Consider the following 25,398-nt stretch of genomic DNA (forward strand, 5'->3'; position numbering starts at 1 on the left):
TTAAACAGCAACTGAAATGAAACCAAAAGTAGATTTGCTTATAGTTAAAATATATAGAAAAAAAACTTTCTTTGGCAAGCTGTAAGATCTCTGAAGCAGTAGCGTCATTTCAGATTTTGCCAGGGGAAGAAAGATGTTCTATTAAGGGGCAGGGCCGCAACTAGAGGGGGCCTAGTGGGGGACTGCCCCCTAGTTCCCCCCCTCAAACCACAATGCATCATATTGTGTTCCTTTAATACAAAAAATAAAATTTAGATATTTCTATGAGATCCGTTACAATAATTTCATTATAATCCCCATTCACTTCTCTAGCCGTTTGCGTTGACGCAAGGCGAAATGTGCGTATTTAATTGCGGTAACCAGCATAGGAATTGTAATTGATTTTTGCGTTGCGTTGTGCCTCGGAGAAGTTAGGGAGATAGCAGAGATCTAAAGTGGAAGAGTGGAATGAGAATGACGGATTTATTGACATAGAAAGGTTTAGAATTGTTACAAATTTGCCCCCTTAGCATATTTATGGCCCACAAACTTTTGCGGCTGGTTGCGGACCTACTATGGAGTCAATTATCCCCTTCGCTCACCAAATGACGCCCCTGCTCTGAAGTATGGTACGTAATCAATTTTTCACCTGATCGAGGGACGTAAAAGGAATGAGATATAGGTGGAAACCAAAGCCGTGCAGTGGTTCTACCTATCGGATTTTTTTTTAGCACACATTAAATCATAATATTATTCATAAAAGCATTAAAAATATAAATGTATAATAATACAAACTGAAAATGTACTGTCGTTTCCTCTCCGTTACCATAATGATTGCTAAGTTTGTTTCCAAACAAATGCATCAAGCTAAAAATGTATTGTGAAAGAACAACGTAAAATTTTTTAACACTTCTTGAATATTTAGAAAACGGAGAATAGTTGGTGAGAAAAGGTACGGATTAACAATATGATGACCACAATTTACAAAATTTATTGGGTAAAATGTAATAATTCGCAAAGAAAGAGTAATTTCTAAGGACCTTATTTCTACATATGTCCAACTCTAAGTAAACGACAAGGTAGAAAACACACAATAAATGCAAGTGCCATTTTCATGTAATCTACCGTAAGGAGAAGCAATATAAACTCTCTAACGTGCAAATAGACGATTTATACAAAAAAAAAAGGTAAATATACACATTTTAAAAAAGAAAAATGATTATTCAATATTATTCAATTTTAGATTAATAACAATTGAGTTACATTTCTTACACTCATCCTTTATAATATTGTTACACAATTATTATTACAAAATTACAGAAACTGTAAGCTTATAGTCATATGTGTTCTTGGAATTTTCAGTCTGAATCAATTTTCGATTGGTGGAACATATAATGGACTTTTTTTTTTTTTTTTTTTTACATTCCTTATTAACTTAAGAAAATATATTGTATATTGACATTATAAGAAAGTATTCAATTTAAAGTGGTTAAGCACAGATTCAAAACAACTTTTAAACAATAATTCCGTTCACGTTTGTAATTTTAAATATGACAATGATACTGCTGCTCATACAGACACTGCAGAATACTTCACTTTTATTTAAATGTAATAACGATGAACAAGGCGAGTACACTTTAAGACTTAATGTGACATTAAAATGTACAAGATTTATGTGTGAATACACAAAATCTTCGATATCAGAGGGAGCATTTCACAGAGCATGTGAATTCGCTGATTCCACTTAAAAATGCTTGTTTATACATAACAGGATTCAAAATATTATTTACCTAATTTCTTTTTTCTATCTTTTTACAGTTTTATCGTATTCATTGGAGATATCAAAAGAAAATACAATTATTTCTTAACTGCAATGTTTGTAATCAGGAAATAACATATAGATATTTTCGCTTTATATTTAGAATCTTAGTTTGTGTTATTTAGAAAATAAAATGGCAACGAGAAGAATGTGGCATCACTATACTTTAGTCTATTATATTTGAATTTGTGAGTTGTTGCGGAAACCTTTGTGAAACACACGATAGCATATACTAAATTACAATATTGAAATTGTAAAATACTCAGCGAAAGCGAAACATGAGCTCTGCAAACACTGGAATCCCTTTGTCACGATCTGGTGAGATGAAGCAGGGGCGTTATTTAGGGGGGCAAAAGGGGCAATTGTCTCTCCTAAGAATTTGAAGAATACAGATACTCTCATCGGTTGTCTGCTAATATATTAGTACAAAACATGAAAGACTTATGTCGGTGGTGCTCTTGCCCCCCCTCAAGTGAAGTCTGAAATGACGCCCCTGAGAAGAATAGCAATTCACTCACTGTTTTTTTCTTCTACTTTTGTTTAACTTTCGTTTAGCGTCCGTTTCAGCAGTGAGGTTATATGAGACGTGGACTTCCAGCTTAACGTGGAATCTGAACTACATGAGGCCCCGTCACAAATCGAACCCAGGTCTTAACACCAAAGGCGCATACGCTAACCGCTTAGACAAAAGGGAGTTCACTTACTGATTTTAAACATGCGGAGGCAGCTTTAGGCTTTGTGGGGCCTAGGGTAAGGGAGTTTCGTGGAACTCTTCCCCGGTTGAATGACACAATATTAAAAGTAAAAGTGTTAACTACAGAATATCCGCCGTCAAAACATCGACAAGTAGATATAGAGTTATTATCGTTTTCAGCGGTGTCTTTCTTTATCTTACAGAGAATTGCTCAGCACAGACGATATCTCGTGTACAACCAAGAATAATGGAGTAGTTCTTGTTTTCGTAAAAACTTTTATTAGATTTTTGCTTGTGCTTGCCATAAGTTTTACAAATTCATTTTGAATAGGTTTTCTAAGTGATCATTACTCTCAAGTTTGTAATTTGTTGTAAAGTTGTATCAAATCTATTTCACTAAATCGACAAAAATTACCGCTAAAATAACGGTTCAATTTTTCTCTATAACTCCTCAATACTAAAGAGACTGAAGCTGAGCATTGGCTAATAGCCTCCCTAAAACATGCAGCTAACTCTGGCTGCCTCAACTAAACAGAATAGAAGTCCTTTGTAGTATAGGAAGTTTCAATCATCTTGGCATTATTTCCAGCTTGAATAGTAGCACTTCTGTTTTAGCCTCGTACCAAATTATCACTACAGCTGAATGCTTTATCTAGAATATAAATCTTCCTCGAAACTAAAGAATGGATATTTATGACGTTACAGAACACTTTTCTAATGGATACTGAACTACAGGAATATTACAGTATAAATTGAAGAGCAATGTGCAGTGCCGGATATACGTATAAGCTAAACAAACTGTAGCTTAGGGGCCCAAGCCCTTGGGGGCCCAAAAAATTTTAAAGAAACAACTTAATGTGATGTAATTTCCAAATAACAAGAAAAAGCAAATAAGATAAAACACACATACAATAATGGTGTTTTGTATTATTATGTACTAGGCTTTTATCAAGCAAGTAATAGAGCACCATTTCTCAACCCCATTTGTAATGAGGCCCTCTTGTCCAATACCGCTTGTAATGGACAACTCTTTCCTAGCCCTGCTTGTAATGGGTCCTTGTTCCATTTACATAGATATCCATGAGATCCATAAATTAGAATATAGCATGTATATTCAAACCTAAAACTACGACATTTTCTCACTGAAAATGAAAGTTTGACGTATAAAGGGACCTTTTCAATAGCGTAGGGTCCCATCAAACGTAAATCTAACAGTGGAATGGGACTCACTAATACACAGAACTTTTACAGGAAAGTATTTGGAAGTTAACTTTAGAATATGGATAAGTGGGCAGTGAATCTGTACCATATGATAATGAAGTTGGTCGTTGCTTTGTATTTGGAGTCTGTGGAGCGATTATATTAGATTATTGTTTATTAGTCATAAAATGTATTACCTCTCTTGTGTAATATAGTTAATGGAGTTTGACCTTTAAAACAAAAGGTAGTTCTGTATTTTATTTGGTCTGTGTTTATCGTAGGTTGAATCTGTGAATAATATTATTTACAAGGATGTCATAAAATAGAGGATCTGCCCATACAACAAAATCATGAAGCCATACGTCACAGTTCCGCCACACATACTCTGCCCGCTCCGCGCCACTAAGATCGCAATGTTTAGAGCCAACAATCATGGCGGAAACGAGAGTAGCCAATCAGACGTGCCGGCTCAGACGATGCTCGATTGTTTTTTGGCTTCACTGAGTTCATATGATAAAGATACGTATGGGCAGATCCTCTATTTTATAACATCGTTGATTATTTACGAATTTCATTAATCTGTAGTAATTTACACTCAATATCTCAACCCTAGCAATAAATCGGAATTCTAATGCTCTTTTTGCGGGTTAATGAAACGTACGCTTTCTGTTTCAGAAGTAAACATTTTTGTGTACTTACCACAATGTATGAAAACACGAAACTATCTAGGATTGAAACAATTTCAGTTGTTTTGAGAGATGATACCGGTTGCAGAAACAACAACTCAAGTCTTACGGACAGAAAAACAAGGACTTCTTATTAATACTTTATGCATCACGAAACACAATTATTTCTAATGTTCTTTCAATTATATGTTACAGGATATGCTCATTGTGTACAATGATAGAAATGGATCATATTTTTTTCAGGCTCAATTGAACTGTAGAATTCAAAAAAAAAAACTTTCCTTGCTAGTTCAATTAATATTATTTTCTGATATGAGTATGAATAATTGATTTTATGAGTTATAATAGCAACTACAATTATTCTCACTTTTGTGTATCAATATGTTCTCAATATTTTATTTTGTCATTGGAAATATTACGTCACTCCTATACAACTCAATATAAACAGCTGACATATTTTTATTAGCATTTTAAGTTTTATGAAAAGCGAAATAATATCATGAGAAAACCGGCAAGTACTTATTATGAAGTAAAAACTTCTTGATAAGCATGGGAAAAAATTAAGCAACAATTGAAACTCTCTTTTGATTCGAATCGTGACTCTTGTAGTGAACGCTCTCTGATTGCCGCGTCAAGTAAAACTCAAGGATTCCTTCTACCTAAATCAACGGTTCTCAACCTTATTCACTTGGCACCTTCTTCTTCGTAAACTCTCTATACTTCACGACTCCCTCTTTCCGGCTCATTGGTCTAACTCCTTTTGTGATTTCAGATCAAGCTTGAAATGAAATCTTTATTTCCCACGGTTATGCCGGCTAGGCAAAAGGAGACAGGGATGATGAGAAATGAATGAAATGGTGGAATGAAGAAAGAGGGAGGAAATGGGAGAAACCCGAGAAAACATAAGCACACGGTACTTTTACCACCACAAAGCTCACTTGGCCCGCGCTGGTATCGAACCAAGGACCGTATGCACCGGAGGTGAACGCTCTAGCACTGTGCCACCGCTGCCCCTTCAAATGAAGCATTGAATTCTTTAATAATAATAATAATAATAATAATAATAATAATAATAATAATAATAATAATAATAATAATAATAATCTTTATTTCAGTGTCGCGAACTGGATGTTAGCAAAACTACCGCCCATTGTGTTGTATCAGAGCACTACATTACGATACAACAATGACAATAAGAATAGTAATAATAATAATAATTTAATATAAATAAAATAAAAAGTTCGTTTTTTGTCTGTGTGTCTGAGTGTGGCCTGGGGACCAGGCGAGTGGACCGAGAGTTACCAAATTTCGGTCACGGGTACCTTGGTTCGGGCCCCAGACCAAGACAAAGAGTTTTCAATGAACTTAAGAAGTTCTTTACTGTCAAATAATAATATGTCTGTGTGTCTGTCTGTTATTTGCGATAGAGCATCAAAAACTGTCTGAGAAAGTGATGGAATTTGAAGCGTCACTCTTATCGTTTCCGAGATATTGGCCAAAAAGTGGCCGATTTCAGGAAATTTAAGAAGAAGTATCTCGGAAACCATAAGTTATAGAGAGATGATATTGCTGTTGATCAATACCTAAGAAGATGGTGAATATTTTGGTACCAAATAGTAACCGGTGGTCACTGGTTTGATCAGTAGCCAGTTGGCCAGTGGCCACCAGTTAATATTGGTATCAAAATGTTTACCATTCTCTTAGATATTGATCAACACCAACATCATCTCTCTATGACTTATCGTTCTATGACTCATCGACATATTGGCCAAAAAATAAGTCCGATTTCGAGAGATTTAAGGAGCCATATTCGGGAACCGTAAGCCACAGAGAGATCATATTGATGTTGATCGATACCTAAGAGGATTTTGAACATTTTGGTACCAAATATTATCGGTTGGACAGTGGCCACCATTCCCCAGATATTGGCCAGGAAAGTTCGAATTTTGGGAGATTTAAGGAGCCATGTCTCGGGAGCCGTAAGTCACAGAGAAATGATATTTTGCAAGAAACAGAAGGTGTGAATAAAAAGATTTACTTTTACATGTAGGAACAATCACAGTTATCCTTTCCATTCCATCTCTACATTCTTTCTAAGTTCGTCCTGGCAATGCTCTTGAAGCATTCCCAACTCTTTTTTTTTTAATTCAAAACAGAGGGTCTCGGGGGGGGGGGAGACGTTTACCGAAACATGTAAAAGTAGTAGAAAATGACCGATATTAGTGTCAAATTCATAGTTTTTACGGACGCTGAGATCACTGAAGAAACTCCGATCTATTAACTTTGAAATTCACCCCCATTCAACTGCGGGCCAGGGGTCAGCGGGGGAGGGGAACTGAGACATGCAAAAATAATCCAAAATGAAAAATGGGCCTATTAGTGTCAAATACATACTTTTCGTTGTCGCTGAGATGAATGGTGATACTTCCGCAGGCGTTGACTTCCAAATACAACCTTCATCAGCCGGGGTCCAGAGGCGTTTTTTAAAACTCGAACCCGGGGATCTCAGGGGACGTTTACCGGGATATGTAAAAATAATAGAAAATGACCGTTGTTCAGTTTGTTTACATAGATATTTTATCTCACCCCTGCGAAGAATGGGTATTTCAGCTACTACTACTACTACTTCTAATAATAATAATAATAATAATAATAATAATAATAATACCAACAATAAGTAAGAGAACGGTAAAAAGAAGAAATTGCTATTGCTTTTGTTTTTTAAAGATGTTTTTGTGTCTTTAAATTGTAAGAAAACAGCTGAGAAGTAGAGGCTGCTATTGAATTACAAAATTAGATTTTTAAGTTTAACTTGGACAGAAAAGATTTATTAACAGATAACAGATTTCTATTTTACAAAAATTTAACAAGTTGTACAATGATATAAAATATCTTCCTCACGGGATACCAATTTTGCTACCCTATCCACAGCTTGAACAAATACTGTGTGGAAAATATAGAATTTGGAATCAACTTACAGAGTGAACCCAACTTCCAGTCCCATCTTCGTTTTGTTCGAGGAGAGCTGCTGTTGTACACCAAGAGTACGTTTATCAAGATGTTTGAGCCCAGATAGCAGAAACAGCTTGCCACAAGCATGATATAAGCTTGTCGTGACAAGGAAATAAGCTTGTCCCAAGCTTGTTACGACAAGTCTGTAAGCGTATATCAAGGCTGATTCAAGCGACGAAGTTGACAGGCGACAAACATATTGTAGGCTTATACTGTAAGATTGTTTCAAGCTTGTCAGCTCAAGCTTATTGCAAACTTGTTACATAAAGCATGCTACAGGCTTGTTACCTCAAGTTTATTTCAAACTTGGTACGTAATGCTTGCTCCAGGCTTGTTACCTCAAGTCTATTTCAAACTTGGTACATAATGCTTGCTACAGGCTTGTTACCTCAAGTTTATTTCAAACTTGGTACATAATGCTTGCTACAGGCTTGTCACCTCAAGCTTATTTCAAGCTGTCCACTTCAAGTTTAGCACATGCTTAATCTGTCTCGTTTATTGCAAGCTTCTCAGTAAAGCTTGATACAAATTTATTTCTGCACGTGAGAAAATGATTCATCTGCTTGGCGACATGTATAATGTTTGATGTGAAGGTTAGTATAATGTTCAATGTATAAGTTGCATAAATGATGGTGTGTATTCTTTTGCCATCTGAGGTGTTTAGATATTGCCATCACTTTATTGGCATTATTTTAAATATATATAGGGGAAACCATACCATACTTACTATTAATAGTAAACATAGTAGTAAGCTATGGTTTCTGCAATATTTTTAAAAGAATGCCAATAAAGTGGTGGCAATATCCAAACACCCTCAGATGGCAAAAGAACACACACCATCATTTATGTAACTTACACACTGAACATTATACTAACCTTCACATCAAACATTATACATGACGCCAACCAGATGAATCATTTTCTCACGTGCAGAAACAAATCTGTATCAAGGTTGACACTACTGGGCCTCACATCAAATCTTATACAAAATGAAATTAACCTCATATAGACAACAATCCTGCAAAAATAAACGTAAAGGTGACGACGAAAGAACTGTTAAACCTACATAAGCAATGTTCTGAAAAAGAATAGTTGTGTTCGGTCAAAATGAAAGCAAAGTATGTATACTTTCACAATCTGTATTATGCTTCTTTCCTTCGTCCATTATGCGTCTTTGCAGCACGAGGTTTATTTCTGTTGAGTAACACTATTGAGATATCAGTTTAATTTTCAATCCATGTCTCACACAACATTGGTGTTGAATATATACCCCATACTCCAGTCTATTGAGATTAGTATCTTATCTCAACATAGAAAGCAACACTTTTCCTGAGTTCCTTGGTGAATATACTATGCGACCTGACAGATAAGTATCCAATTAGTTTACCATTAACCACAGTTTGATGTTGAAGTTGAGCGTCCCGTTTCAGCACGACGTTTTACATGAGACACTGACCTGTAGAATCCGAACAGTAATGCGTTTAGTGTTTGTAAGGTCTTCCACTGGGAATCGACCACGACCCTAGGCGCACCAAAGACGTACACCACTAGACAAGCGTCAAGGGCTAAGCAAACTTTTAAATTATCAGATTTCAGGAAAGAAAGAAATATAAATTAAATCCTAGAACCACTGCTACACAGGGTGCGAAATACTGAGGATGGCCATTCCCACACTTCAAAATTTTGGAAGAAAATTCATCCTAAATAATTTACTGGAGAGATAAGGTGACATCGACACTGTCAGAAGTATACAAACTATTTACAGTAAATCTGTGCAGTTAGTGGACAACCTAGTGGATAAGCATTATCCCTAACCTTACATATATCAATAATTTTGGATGTTCAATATATGAAATCTTCATTTCAAAACTTTCCAGTGCATTTTTTTTTTTACTTATTTATTTACTCCTATCTCTCCCCGATCATAACTGTTATGATTTCGCATCCTGCTGCTACATATTTGAAATAAATTATCCCTACATTCTACACAACAACTGATATAAGGTTCCATGAAAACAACCAGCTTGTATTACAATGTTATTTATTGAACTTATTTACATATTTTGTATTATTTCTAACTTATTTCCTTAATTGGGTTCCTCAACTTCAACGGTGTGACCTTCCACTACAGGTTTTGAATTTCTTCGTTCTCTGCAAAATAACGATCATAAATACGTACTGAAAAACATGTAATTGATTGCACAGTTAAAAGAAAACATTCATATTGTTTACCTTATAAATACGCTCTCATTAAAATAAATTATTATTCTTTGAAGTAAGTGCCACACAAGGCAACAGAGTCTGGCACTCGTTTCTCAGATCTGGTGATCCATGGCTTGGAGGCACTCCAAATATGATCTCTATAGTATTACGGTAGAATTTTTTATAGTGAATTAATATTCCCTAATCGAGCTCACCTATTCAGATGTTAGATTTGTAGTGTGACACTTCTTATTCAAAGTGTCTTGACTATGTCAAATACAATATAATTCATCTTCCCACACTGAAAATTAATAAAGTAATTTTAAACACTAACTAACTAACTAACTAACTCTATGGCCTATGGAACCCGGAGGTTCAATGCCGCGTTCACAAAAGCTCTCCACTGACTTCTATCCTTAGCTAACTGCATCCAGTTTCTACTTTGTATTCCTATCTCTGCGAGATCCATCTTAATATTATCCTCCCATCTGCGCCTAGGTCTTCCTAATGGTCGTTTTCCTATGGGTCTTCCAGTCAAGACTTTGAAAGCGTTTCTACTTTCTTCCATTCTAGCTACATGGCCTGCCCACCTAAGCCTCCTAGACTTGACGACCCTAACAATGTTGGGTAAACCGTATAAACTATGTAGTTCCTCGTTATGAAGTTTCCGCCATTCCCCATTCTCGTTCCTCTTGGGTCCGAATATTCTTCTCAGGATCTTGTTCTCAAATACTTTCAGTCTATGTTCTTCCCTCAGAGTAAGTGACCATGTTTCGCAACCATACAGAACAACAGGCATGATTATCGTTTTATATATTTTAAGCTTCAAATTCTTCGACAGAATTCGCGACGACAAGAGATTTTGAATCGAATAGTAACACGAATTCCCTGCTTTTAGTCGGCATTTAATTTCTTCGTGAATATGATTTTCGTCTGTTAATATTGATCCTAAATATTTGAAAGTATCCACTTTATCAAAAGTATAATTTAATATTTTAACGCCTCCACAATTTGCAGTATTACGGTCCCGACGCACTTCCATGTATTTAGTTTTCTCTGCATTTACTTCTAAACCCATGTCCCTGCAAGCATTTAATAAGATCTCTGCATTTATTTCTACTGTTCTCCTATCATCCCCTATTAAATTTACATCATCAGCATATGCCATCACCTGATGAATGCCGTTCAACTCTAGGCCCTGGTTGCTATCTTTGATTTTCCTTATAGCGTATTCCAGCACAAAGTTAAATAATAATGGCGACAACGCATCTCCTTGTTTCAGGCCATTTTCGACGTGAAAGCTCGTGGACAAAAAATTTTCCTACCCGGACTTTACTTTGGGATTCACTTAAGCATAACTTAATTAATCCAATTAGCTTTCTCGGTATTCCAAGTTCTGTAAGAACGTTGTACAATGTTTCTCTCCTAACCGAATCGTAAGCCTTTCTAAAATCAATAAATAGTTGATGTACCGGCGTATTGTATTCCCACTTTTTTTCGAGTATTTGGCGAATGGTAAATATTTGGTCAATAGTTGATCGATTTCGTCTAAATCCGCACTGATAATCTCCAATAATTTCATCTGCGTATGGGGTCAGTCTTGCTAATAGAATATTTGAAAGGATTTTATAGGATGTTGACAGAAGAGAAATGCCTCGATAATTATTACAGTCAGTTTTGTCGCCTTTCTTGTGAATTGGAACAATGATTGATTCTTTCCATTCTTGTGGCAATTCTTCCTTGTTCCAGATAAGGAGAATGAGTTTGTGTATCTTGTTCCACAATTTTTCGCCTCCAGCTAAAATTAACTCAGCCGGAATTTCATCCACACCCGGAGATTTGTGTTTCTTTAATTTCTTTATAGCGGCTTCTACTTCTATTCGATAGGGTTCTGGAATATACGGTTCTGCGGTGTGTATCTCCTTTTCTCCACGCGCATTAGTTTTTGGCTGCGTGTTCAGCAAATCGTCAAAGAAATCTTTCCATCTATTTAAGAGGCTATCCGTATCGGTGAGAACTGTTCCGTCAGCTTTCTTTAATATATAAGCACGAGGTTGATAGCCTTTCTTAAATTCGTTAATCCCCTTATACATGTCCCGAATATTTTTATTTTTACTATTATCTTCAAGTTCCTTAATTTTAGCTTTCAAAAAATCGCGTTTCTTTGTTCTAAAAGTTTTGGAAGTTTCCCGCCTGATATCTGCGAAATTTTGTGTAGTTATTTCATTCGGATTTTGTAGCCACCGCAATTTTGCCTGTTTTCTCTTCTCTGCTAGTTTAATGCATTCTTGGTCGAACCATGGTTTGTTTCTACGTATTTCCGCGTGTCCCAATTTTTCTACTGCTGAACTTTTAATGCTATCTCTAATTTCAATCCAAGTATCCTCAACACTAGTGCACTCCGAGTCTTCTAAAACCGAGAATCTATTCGAAACTTCAATCTGGTATTCCTTTCTTACATGGCTCGCTTCTAATTTCTTTAAATTAAATCTCTCCGTTTTCGGACATTGAATATTACCTTTATTGAAAGATAACCTCTCCCGTATTATCGCTACTACCAGGTAGTGATCAGTGTCACAATCAGCCCCTCTAAACGACCGGACGTCAATTATGCTAGATTGCCTTCTTCTATCTACTAAAACGTGATCAATTTGATTATGTGTTCTTCCGTCTGGTGATGTCCAAGTGTATTTATGAACGTCGCGATGTGGGAATTTTGTACTTTTTACGATTAGGTTTTTGGATGTTGCAAAGTTCACGAGTCTAACACCGTTGTCATTACTTTCCTTATGCAAACTTTCGTTCCCTATGATCGGTTTGAAAATATCCTCTCGTCCTACCTTCGCATTGAAATCCCCTAATAGAATCTTCATATGGTATCGCGGGAGTTGGTCAAATATCCGTTCCACTTCTTCGTAAAAACTATCTTTTATATCGTCACCCTTATCTTCAGTTGGAGCATGTACATTTAAAACAATAATATCACACCACCGTCCCTTGAGAGTAATAAAAGAAAGTCTGTCAGTAACAAATTCAACCCGTTTAATTGCTGGTAATATTCGTTTGTGAACGAAAAACCCTGTTCCTAACTGGTGATTTTTATTTCCTTCCCCGTAAAAGAACGTAAAATTTCCGGAATTCTCAGACCCATTTCCTTCCCATCTAACTTCCTGAACTCCTACTAGGTCCATCCTGTATTTCTCTAACTCACTCGTAACAGATTTTAACGCGCCTGCCCTATTTTAATTTTAAACACTACTATACATAAACATTACCCAAACACTCTTTCGGTTTAGCGGCATCCCTTATATTCTACATTTTACGTTTTACAGCCTTATTTGATTAAATTTTGACGATCACTCATAAGAAACACTTGAAAGGAAAGAATCGCGTTTGTTACAATTACAACATACTCTCCCACAGTCTGATATTAAGTCGTCTCGGGATCGCACGAATCTGTCTGGGTCATACAGGGTCAGGGATCTGACTACTTCGGGACCACGAGTCACGAAGTATGTTACTCGTTTCATCACTGGTACCACTGCATGGTATTTATTCACTTTACCTATTTCAATGTTCTAGTGCCAGTAAATTTTCAGTAAAGTTTTTTTTTTTTTTTTAGTTTCCTAGCTGAAAATGTGCATTGTTCTGTGAGAGCATCAATTGAGATAAATCCAGAAAATGTCATATTGACTCACTCGGTACTGTTGTATAAGCACGGCGTTACGAAAAACAAACGAAGTAATCACTGATATAAGAAATCACTGAGAGATGGAAGAACAAATATTTACTTATTTCTGTAATTTTCTCTCCATGCCTTGTATGAAATGCAATCTGATCTCACGATTCACAGGAAAGATAGGTCATAATTGTGTGAACCTATATACCTTGTATTCTTCACGGAGCAACATAAATGACAGATGATGACCTACAAGGCGTTATCCTGCGTCACGTACAACAGAACGCGTGGGAAAGTGTAGTTCGCAATTCACAGGAAACGTGTAGAATTTACTAAAGTAGGCACCGTGTACACGGACAACTTCGTACCATTTTGCAACGAGTTTAGAACATACCTTAGAGGTTCAATGAAATATTTCTCTTTAAAAATAAAAAAATAAAAAAGTTACTGGTGACTAATACGTAAAGAGGTGTTGAACAACAATTCACTGGAATTATTTGTGACAGTAAAACAAACGGATTTTAATCCTGAGCCTTACAGCGGAGGAATACATCTTTGCAACGTTTCATTCTTTCAAAACACAAGAATCACTGATAGGAAGACATGCATATTGCCTTCATCATACATATCAAATGAAGAAGGGATGACTCATTACCGTAAATGTAACACTAAGTTTATTTGACCCATATTCATGGAACGTCGTGTCGGAGTCATTAGCGTCGTTTCACAATTCATTATAGAGAAGTAATAAATACTTCTGCGACCTATCGTCCTAGTTCTTTATATCCCATCTTTGAAAGCAGAAACATTTCTCAGTGTACATGGCACAAGGCAGGAAAATCACTTCATTTACTTCAATCCAGTCAAATTCTGAATGCATTTTAAGACCTATGTCTCCCTATTTATTTTCCTGGTAATTTGTTGTTGAATGTTTACGCATACGCATACTTTGGCGTGCTCCATCCTATTGAAATCTTTTTGTCTTTGGGGGAAAAAAACTACTCTTACTTTTTAAATTTATGTTTTTATTACTGCCACTGCTGAATGAAGTCTTTATCTTGTGGATAAAACATTAACCTTTATTTCTTGTTCAATTTTAGTGTTGATTACTTCTTTTTCATACTGAATGAAGTCTTATCTTCCCAAAAACTCGGGAATGTCTTTGTAAGAGAGAAATGTGCATTTACTATTATTTTGTCTTTTAACAAAATTTTCTAACTGCTGAAGTCTTTATCTTCTAGGAAAAAAAAACTGTTTCTTGATTAGTTTTAATGTTATTTTACTTCTTTTCTATCTCCTGAATGAAACCGTATCTTCTGAGAAGGAAAAAAAAACTACAATACCATCTGTATCTTAATTAATTATAGTACTTTATTGCTTGTTTCTATACTAAACGAAATAATCTTATCGTCTGGAAGATTCTGCAATTGCATATTTCTCTATTACAATGGCATTGCAGAGTTTTCCAGAATGTAAGATGATTTCATTTGCTATAGAAAAGAAGTAATTAACTCTAATCAATCAAGAAAGAGGGTGGTATTGTAGTTTTTCTCTCATGAGATGAGTTCGTTCAGTAGATAGAAAAGATGTAAAATAACACTAAAATTAGTCAAGAAAAAAAGAGGTTAGTTGCTTTCGGTTTTTCATGCAGCAGGTAGGAAATGTTTTTAGAAGGCAAATATAACAGTAAGTGCCTATCTCTCTATTACTCTGACATCGCAGTTTTCAAAAAATGAAATTTCCCGCAGTATAGAAAAGAAATGATCAACACCAAAATTAATCAAGGAATAAAAGTTATTCTTAGAAAAAAAAAGATTTCATTCAGCAGATAGGAGTAATCAAAAAATAAAATTAACAGAGGTACTTTCTTCCAGAAGACAAAAAAATAAAAATGTAAACAGTAATGAATCTCGATTTTAGTCAATATTTCCATCCTCCGAGGAAAGTAACAGGCAAGTTGCTAAATTATAAAGGATAATAAAATAATAAATACATACAAGGTAAACATTTCATCTCATTTCACTGTGTACTAATACATGAGTGCGTAAAAATGAACTCATCTCGCTATATAAAATACAAAGACCTAAGTGATTGAGTGACCGACAGATCTTTGCACAGGCCAAATCGCTTAAGATAGACAAGTTAAATATGGACAGTACATGGGATTTGTTACGTAGGATACCACTAAGGAAGGATTTTTGCAAATTCGACAGGAAGGGGAGGAAAATAGCTGTGGGACGTATTTTTAAAATATGACCATATCTCAGAATTCCTTAAGGTTACAGACTTGAAATTTGATATTCGGATGTATCATTTCAAATAATTTGACATATTTAAGCGGTTTTTGATATTTTAGTACAAAGGAAAAAAAAGAAAAAAAAGGTGAGAAAGAAAAGAAAAGGAGTGAGGATTACAATTATTATAAGATGTCAAAATCTCTGAATTTATGTAGGTTTGAAACTTGAAATTTGGTATTTTCATATTATTTAAAATAAGTAGATAAGAATTCAAGCGCTTTTGAAATATGCCTCGGAGGTAAGAAAGGGGGGTGGAAAGAAAAATGGATGGGGATTATAATTATTATAGTAAAGTATTTAATTCCTTAAGGTGAGAGATTTGAAGTTCAGTATTTCCATTTCTCATTTAAAATATTTTGCCACGTGTTTCGGCCCTCTTTTTTCTTTTTTGACATGCTAGTAAAAAGGGAAAGAAACGATGTGGAGAGGAGAAAAAAAAAGGTGGGTATTACAATTATTCTAATAAAATGTCGGTATCTCTAAATCTTTTAAGATTTGAAATATTGAAGTAACTTCTCATTTAAAATTATTACAAAAGCGTTTTATGATACATATCCTAAAAGGAAGAAAAAGGGAAGGATTACAATTATTATAATAAGATGTTCATATCTTGGGGTCCGGGAAAGTAAGAGGCATTGAAACGGTGGAAATCTCTTTTTCCTCCAAATCCACAGAATTCTATGCATATGATATTGATCTAGTGACCTATAGATGTGAGAAATGTAGTGAATACAAAACGTATATGTAGAGAAGAACGCGTCCATGGACTAAGTTGCAGATCCCTGGCTTACTTAGTGATGGTAAGAACTTTCCGATATCTCTCGTGATTGTAAGGAAAATAGGTAAAACTATACTTACCTACGCAGTAGTCTAGGCTCCGCCTGCTGCAGCCAAACACCCAATACTTCCTTCACCGTTTCTTCTCTTGCGACGGTGTACATCTTACGAACAGCAGCTGAAAACAAAGATAGAATTTCAAGCAAGTACTAGCGATCTTTATTCTTTAAAAAAAAAAACAAAAAAAACTGTCATTTGAAATAAATTTCCCTCTTAAATAGCTTTACGGAATTATGGTATGGTTTGTAAACATGGATACCTAGAGCTGAAACTAATTCCTATATTATTTTTCAAGTCACCTAAGCTAGGCCCCTATTTTGTGATTTTTATGTAAGGGTACTATAGAAAGTTATCTTCCACCACACTTTTGGTATATTATATAATGGAAAAGTTACATTTTTCGATACAAGTGTAGCAAGACTTTCTTCCGGTGCCCTTAGTGGTGATATGGTTTTGAGTCAACGTTTAAAGTCACCTTAAATAACACTACAAAAAACACATGTGTTTTGGCTAACTTCGTTGTCACGAAAAATTGAAAGATGAAGTCGACAGAAAGACGAAAGTTTGACTATTCGCCGTCTTGAAAGCCTGCAACTTTTCTCTTTTTATACTGGAATTATGGTAACTTCGAAAGCTATGTTCTAGTGTTTTATCTGCGTTCCAGTATTAGACAAAGAGCTCTGAAATTTTGCACCTTTAAAATATCGGCAGGGGAGACAGTTTGGCATACTATGTAATGCTACCAGACTAACAGTGTTGCCAACCCAACAAAGTTATATTCGTGTGGTAGACAGTATCAAATTTACATGTATACACGAAAAGTCTGGTGCAAAATTATACTTCACAGTAGTGATTCCTACACTGTACTTCAATTTAAATTCGTTGACACTATTGACTTTATTTAGCCCTGGAATCATTCCTACCTTGGAATTTTATTTGGTTTTAGATTTTCCGTACACCTTACAAATTCTTTTGAATGCTTTTTCAAGCAAAGATTTGTTTAAATATGTACTTTGCCAGTAAAGCTTTGTTTACAACATAGAGTGTTGGATCAGTTATTGAATTTCCTATACATTCTACACAGATGTTATATTCACCCAGTAAGGGTGAACACATTTACATATTTTACTACTTGACAGTAAAAGAATCCTAAAGTACTCAAAGCATACTTTATTCATGAAGAATTACTTCTGATTGCTTGGGACATACTAATATGAGAACACACGTCCAGTACGAGAGAAGTAAGATTTAATAATTAGCAAACTGGAATTTTGTATGGTTACTAGCATAAATAAATAAATGAAGTTAAATATTTCAGTACAACTTTTCAAATCAACTTACTGTTGATCTTATTGCACATTTGGTTGGACCCAAAGGTGTGCTTTTTTGCTTCATGATCCTTGGTTTCCTGCCAGAGTAGGAGAATTCCATTGCGAGTTTGTCGCACAAAGTTCTTCTTATTGCATTGTGAGCGAAACCTTTTAAAATCCTTACCACCAATTGACAGTAATACTTTTACCTGAAAGAAAGGAAAGTATTTAGATCTAATGCATGCTGAAATCAAAAAGAAAAGCAATATATATAAGGGTCCGTATTGTTATGTTTTTCTACCAGTGGAAAAAAAACGAAGCATGAATGAAACTAGATTAATTTTTAGATACCGTAATGTGAAGTGTGAAAAAAAAGCGTGGGGTTCTGAGTTTCACTGAAGGCCGTATCAAATGGGCTACGTGACTAACAAAAACTGTTTGCCTGGGATTTATTTGGTAACTTTCAGCTTTATATCGGAATAGCGGTTATTTAAAAGGACCATTGTCCGTTTGAATTAGAAAAAAATACTATATATATATATATATATATATATATATATATATATATATATATATATATATATATATGTGTGTGTGTGTGTGTGTGTGTGTGTGTATGTATATGGAAATTACATACACTTCCAAAAGTAACAAGTAACAGTGGGTTAATCAATGCTGCCAACAAGTAGTGTCAGAAAATAGCTAAATGACGCACAAAAACTAGCTAAAAATGGCTCAACTTACCTTAAATTATAGGTAACAGAATTTAGGAATAAAGGAACTAAATATTTGGTACTTTAAGTCTACTAGTTTACAAAGATGTTTTAATATTATTTATCTTTTGATATCCTCAAATCAAACAGTTTCACAATATAATTTGTTCCTTCATTGGCTAGAAGTAATAAAATCTCTTGAATTATTTTCAACTTCTAATGCTGGGTATGGCTTCATAACACTATTGATCTATCACAAAAATATATACATGCACATGCACGCATTTCAACAAGAAAAACTCCACCCAAACTAAAAATACACTAGAAACTAATCAAACAATTTGACTATGGAGAAACCAGATCCAGGAATCCCAATTTACCGTGACGGATAGGTGAGACTGATAAAAGATATCTAATCTACTATGACAATGTAAGTGCTGTTGTAAACAAAAGAATTAGAAAAATACCAAGATAAACTACTTTTTTAGGTTTTTCATATTTTCTAAAAAAAATTGACTGCAAAAGATGTAATTGCCGCTATATTAGCAAGTATGAATGGCAAGTTGACCAAAATTATAGTCCATAGCTAATGCACATGATAATGGCTAAATTGGCAAAAATGGAGTTGATGCTAACATTGAGTCAAAAGAGAGATGTTCCAAAAAGACGTAAATTAAAAGATATAACAAAGATTTGAAACCTGCTTCATAACTTGTACAGGTTTGATAGGATACTTACATATTTCTTTCCGAAGTTAGGTTCTTCAAGCTTTCTCTCAAATGTTTGAAAATCATTCAACGTTCGCAGAGGCAGAAGGCCAAGAAGTTCGGATTCTTCGTTTATGGACTCTGCTTTCACACTCACACCATTACTTAGAAGTGTGTCGACCTTCTTCTCGACGGAAGATACTCTTTCACTAAGGTCAGCTAAAGTAGATTGCATTTGGTCAAATACCATTCTGATATCTGCAATAAATTTTAGGAAATATTGTTTTGAAGGTGTTAACTAGAAACTAGAAAATATAACTAGAACTAGAAAATATATTATTTCACAAACCATTGAAACAATTAAATGTACATTCATGTTCAAAATGATTGTCGCATATCTATAACTGTCTTCTTGTAAGAATATAATTTGATAATGATTTTGCAGGATACTTTTAATACCGACACTATGTGTATAATCGAGAAATGTATATTTGTGGAAAATTTTATAGGGAAAGAATTATAAGCACATAAATTAGAATGAGTAAAACAAATGGTCAAGAAAGCTTTATTTTCGTTTTATTGTTCTTATTTACTGCTCTTTTGACATAAAATTTGCCACATACATGTCTTTGCCGATTACGCACATACCAACATTGTAAGAAATACAGGGCGAATTCGTTATCAAATTTTATTCGTACAACAACATATTTATAGACATGCGACAATAATTTTGGACATGGGTGTACGTTTGTGGTGGACAAACACCGTGTGCGTAGATTTTCTCAGGGTTCTACCGTTCCCCTCCACTTTCTTCAATCCATTATTTAATTCATTCTCATCATCACCGTCTCTAGGCTGCCCCGCATAACCGTGGGACACAACTCAAAGATTTTATTTAAATATGATTTCGCTGTTCATTTAATCAGAAATCTTGGGGGGAAAAGTGGGGAACAATTAGGAAGACGTGTGTAGAAGACCACTACTTTGCAGAATTATGACCAGGTCATTAGAGTATGACTTTATAAATCAGCACTGCGGAAGGAAAGGGTTGATTGCTCAGAGGTAGAACGTTGCCTTTTGGTGCGACGGATCTTTGGTTCAATCTCCGGCCTTATGAGTTTATGATGAACAATATCATATTCGTGAGGGTTTTCCCGTTCTCATGCCACTAATTCCTTCATAATCATTCACTATCATTAGTCATCCATGTATCTTAACATTAACCCTAGGAAGACTAAACTATAATTGGTCACGTGAAAGACTAAGGGGTGTCAATTTTGCTCGTGGTTGTAAATTCCAATTTTAACCCTACTAATGTATTTTAAAGTTATTTAATGACTGCTACTAATAAATGTGAGTTGTAAAATTATTTTAAGACTTGTGAAATTTTATTTTAATAGGAAATATTACAAGTCCCAGTACAGACTACTACCGCATTTGGTTAGCAGACATGAAGTAGCTTGAAATACAATTCGCCTGTGTAGACAATTTACTATACTAAACCTGAGAGTATTACGTTTGCTCAATGTATAAAAGTAGATTATGTTAATTTAGTCATCCATTCAAAGAATAGATAAGTTTACATGATCCTTTCAAAGTAAAACTGTACTCCTCTTAACATTTCTAAGTTGCTAAAAAAAATGTACTTAGTCTCCTGTGCTAAAAAAAAAAAACTACCACAATAATGTGCTTTCTAATAAAACTAAATTTAAGTTTAGATTACAGAAGAAAATACAAAAAAATTCAAACGTTGTAAAATTCATTTGTTCGGGCAAAGAGAAAAAGAAAGTGCGGGCAAATTTGACCCACCTTCGTCTTTCTATGGTTAAGGACATAACAGCGGGGTTATGAAGAACGGGACCTACAGCTTAAAGTGAGATCCGAACCACTACTCAGTTGCACTCGAGAGATATTGTTCTTCATTTGAACTCGAAACCAGAATCCCTTGATAACAAAGCCGATAAATCCACAGACCCATCATCCACGGAGGTCAACTGATAGAAATACGTTGCAGTGATTTTGCATACTTGTGAATATTTTAGGAGCCACTTAAGAACCAAAAGGGAAAGAACTGCAAAATGGAATCACTCTATAGTTATACAGATTAAATCAATGGACAATTTTAAAAGACTATATAGTACAGAAGATCTAATTTAGTCAGTCAGAAATATAGGCTTAATTTAATTTGCTAATCAATACAGGAAGTGACTAATAGTTCTGGACCATTCATACTATCTTTCTAAATAAAACTTTTTATTATTATTATTATTAACAAACCAGTCAAACCTAATAGAAATCTCTGTTTCGTCGATCTACTTTCCAATGTTATAAATTTAGACACTTAATCAGCTTCTGTGGAAAAGTTTTGTTGACCGTCCGCTAGTGTGGCAGCGCAATACAGGCAGTTCGGCGGGAACTCCAAACTTGATAAAATAAAATCACAATTAAAGAGACAAGTTAAAAAAGTATATTTCACGAATCCCACCCCCACTCAACTTGTGGACTATCATGCCTCCGACAAGGAAAATTCAAGCATAACCAATGCTGAAGGAGTAGACTGCTGAATAATTTATGATGTAAAGGCAAATCATTTGCAGAACTAGTTGACCTATGACCTATAGTTTGAGCGAGTTGCGTTCATTTCTCGAGGTTGCGACCTTGTTCAATCGAATCATCAGCCTCAAATTACCTTTACTCTCAAAAAAAGGGGGCAACGGTTACTCCACTTTAATCTAAGGTAAACGTATTAAAAAAAAAAACTGGTGTAAAGCAAACATTCCGGTTTAAGTGAAAAAAAGTTAAAAAAAAACACGGTTTTGGCCAATCCTGAAAAATAGCTTTATTTCTTTATTACATCCGTTCAGATTGCAAATATTTTTCTGAGATTTTAGATCCAGACTTCATTCACCTGGTAGAAAAAAAAAGTAAACAAAAGCACTAAAATCAATTAAGAGACAGAAGTTACTGTTTTTAGAGGATAAAAAGATAAAAATGTAAGCAACGAAAAACCTAGTTTTCTTCAAACTTACACCCTCGACTTCTTACCTAACAAACTTCAAACTAATATGCCAACTTAGTTTCGCGTAATAATCCATTTTGAATTATTAGTCTATTAATATCTAATAACTAATTTTTCGAAATTCATCGTTCTTTTACCCTAAACCCAAAAGTCCATACCCGATCGAACGTTTCCTTGCACTTATTGTAAAGCGATGAAATGAGTGATATCACTTAATCTAAGATTGATGAAGTATGCCTTAGAATAAGTAATTGTTACTAAATAAAGTCGGACATAAGTATTTATATTCTTCAATTTTGCCCCCAACCTCCGAATAAATATGGAAGAACATAAGGAACGAAAGATAAGCATGATGCATTCTAAAATGAGTGAAATGTCCAGGCTTGCTTGCTGCATTTAAATATCATCCGTACCGATTCTTGTGGAAGCCACATCGGTTAAAATTTTTAGTGTATCGGTGAAAGCTAAAACAAGAAAGCTTAGGCAATGTATTAATTCAAAGCAGTTTTCTCCTCGATTGTAGAGATAAAACGTAATTTTCATTACTTTAGCGGACGGCTCTCCAAATTTAAATCGATTTTGTCGATTTTTTCACTAGATTTGGGGCACTACTTTACAAACGCTTCACGAACCACAGCTGAGCGAGCGGAGGGGATTAGAAGCCCCGTAGGACTCGTCTTTTCCCCTTATCTTTTAAGTTACACACGATTGGCCTTGCAGCCATTGTAGACTGTCATTTTCCAAAACTTAACATACAAATACTGGCATTTCGTTCCTTCCTTGTATTCAACCGCCTTCCGCCCTGGCAAATAGCTCCACCATAACATACTTACTTTCCCATGTATACTCATTTGCACATACAATTTATTGAGTTTAAAACACTTACATTATCATTTAACTACCTTCATTATTAATATGGGGTTAACTTTAGCAGATGGCTCTACCTAATTGAATAAATTATTTTAATGTGTTTAGACTTCATAAATCGTATCTGTTATATAGAATCCTACGAAATGGAAAATTAAGTATGTTATGGTGGATCTAATTGACAAGGCGGTAGGCAGACGAATACAAGCAAGGAATGAGATGGCAGTAAGTACATATGAAGCTTTGGAAAATGACCGTCTGCAATGGTTGCAATACCAAACGCGTGTAACTTAAAAAGTAGAAAAAAAACGAGCCCTGCGGGGCATCTATTCCCCTTCGCTCGCTCAGCTATGCTACGTAAAGTGTTATGTAACGGCATATTTTCTGAACTGGGGGGGGGGGCAATATTTTGCTTAAATTTTGTACTATCTTGGTATATATTTTTATTTTTTTTTTTTTATGGTTTAGGTAGGTTAAGATACTTGGGCATTACTCGAGCAGATGGTTCTACCAAATGTTCACACATTGCATTTCCGGGTTCCTTTTTGTAGAATATCTACTAAATGAGAAGCTAGTGCATAAACCACGAACCAACTTGTGCTAGGTGGCCACAAAAAAGCACGAATGTCATCTAACCGAGTCAGGGTAGGGGTGTTGCTGGGTATCCCGAGCGGAGCGAGGGGATGCGTCCGTAGAGAGCAGGCGTGTCAGCGACGGAGGACATGCACATAAACGAGGAAAGTGGAAAAATACATAAAATATCCGCAATAATTTTTACATGGTGATTTTACCTGAATTCGTACTTTCTTCCTATATTTTCTGTTTTTGATGATTTAGGTTAGGTTTGGTTAGTTATGTTAGTAATTACGGTTACGTAACACCAACTCATTTCTCCTGTAAACACGGTGGTTTTACCTGATTTTGGCCCCCAAGTTCCAAAATTCTCTATATGTAACAGTATTGTCTCAAATCTAGTGAAAAATGACCATAAAATCGATATAAATATGGTACAGCCGTCTGCTAAAGCAATGCCTTAACAGTTATCAAGTATTCCACCTATAAATTTTTAATATGATAAAGCCGTCTGCTGAAGTTAACCCTCTAATTTTTGTACTGATATTCAGGGGTGTCCGAGGAATATTTTCTAGGGAGGGGCCCATCTCCATGGTTGCTATATTACGCCTGGTATTTAATATACATGGTTTCCTATATTACGTATACATTTTCGTAAGCCAAAGGGGGCCCGGGCCCCACCGCCCTCCCCTTCGTGCGCCTATGCTGATGCTAATTGTCAAGAGCCATCACTGACTTTAAAGAATCCAATGGCTAAATATGGTATACATTATACGGATGAACACACTTAAAAAAAAGAAAACAACATAAAAGGTATAAACATAAAATTCCATCCATATTTGAAAAGTAATGAAGTAATACTATCCTAAAAGCGCTCAGCGCACCAGTCTAAAATAAAAATCACCTTTTTATTTTGTAACTAAAACTAAAGTAGGGCTTACTATTACATTTCATACACATAGCTTACCTTTGTTTACCTTTTGGAAGAAATCAAACTACTCACCAATCCTACAGATGGCTCCATTTGCTAAACAATCGACAAACGTCAAGCGTTTTGAATCAAGCTTGAAATAGGGTTAGTAGAAAGTTGATAAATTCAAGCTTCTTTTCAAGTTAAAAACAAGCTAAAATAAACGTTGATTGTCGCTTGTCGCATTCAAGCTTCTTTTCAAGTTAAAAACAAGCTAAAATAAACGTTGATTGTCGCTTGTCGCATCAACTGTACATTGCTAAGCCAAAATCAAGGGAAAGCGACCCTTGATTTAAGCTTACATGCTATCTGGGAGGATGCTGATTGAATGAATGATCCCCACTGTTTCCACCCACCTTATTTATTTCAAAAGTTTATCTTAATCTTGAGTTTATCTTCAGTTTGAAATTTTAATGGTTAGTTACCAAAGATTGGGTGTTAGCATGCGGAGTCATGATTTGTTTCGCCAGTGTTAGTTCTGTTCAGTATTATTCTAGTTTTTTAATTACTTACTGTATTCCAATTTAACGTTTTCTTTGAACATAGCAATTTAACATCTTCATAAACTTATAAACTCATTTTAATTGACAAAATCGCCTGCTACCTGTGCACTTCATTTTAAAGCATTTTTATTTTTACTTAAAAAAGAAACCAAAACTTAAAACTTTTGTGTTTTATTTTTACCTTTCAAAGTCTAGTTTTTTTTTTTTTTTTTTTTTTAATGTGGTACAAAAGATACACACACAATTTACAGTTTGTTATTTCAAACAGTAAAATCAACCTTGGTTTGCAATTTTAGTTAAATTGTGCCAAGTGTATATCAAAAACAAAATC

The 25,398-nt window shown here is 35.0% G+C and overlaps 1 protein-coding gene across 1 annotated transcript; it reads right to left on the minus strand.

Annotated features, from left to right (window-relative positions):
- Positions 1 to 9,414: 9,414 nt before the first annotated feature.
- Positions 9,415 to 24,584, minus strand: LOC145674399 (uncharacterized). Its single transcript, XM_081744415.1, has 5 exons — positions 24,562 to 24,584; positions 19,167 to 19,393; positions 17,747 to 17,924; positions 16,427 to 16,523; positions 9,415 to 9,541 (listed from the first exon to the last, which is right to left on the minus strand). Exons 2-5 carry the CDS (start codon positions 19,383 to 19,385, stop codon positions 9,478 to 9,480), a joined length of 558 nt encoding a protein of 185 aa, XP_081600541.1. The 5' UTR covers positions 19,386 to 19,393; positions 24,562 to 24,584; the 3' UTR covers positions 9,415 to 9,477.
- Positions 24,585 to 25,398: the final 814 nt, after the last annotated feature.

The sequence above is a fragment of the Thermobia domestica genome, chromosome 17 (assembly GCF_964235325.1).
Source record: "Thermobia domestica chromosome 17, izTheDome1.hap1.1, whole genome shotgun sequence".
Classification (NCBI taxonomy): domain Eukaryota; kingdom Metazoa; phylum Arthropoda; class Insecta; order Zygentoma; family Lepismatidae; genus Thermobia; species Thermobia domestica.

Excerpts from the sequence above, each read along its gene's own strand:
- LOC145674399 (XM_081744415.1), bottom strand. The coding sequence starts at position 19,385 with ATGGTATTTGACCAAATGCAATCTACTTTAGCTGACCTTAGTGAAAGA. Across the intron at positions 16,524-17,746 it reads AATGTGCAATAAGATCAACA|CTGCTGTTCGTAAGATGTAC; the intron begins GTAAGTTGATTT and ends CTTTGTTTTCAG. Across the intron at positions 9,542-16,426 it reads GAGCCTAGACTACTGCGTAG|AGAACGAAGAAATTCAAAAC; the intron begins GTAAGTATAGTT and ends GTTATTTTGCAG.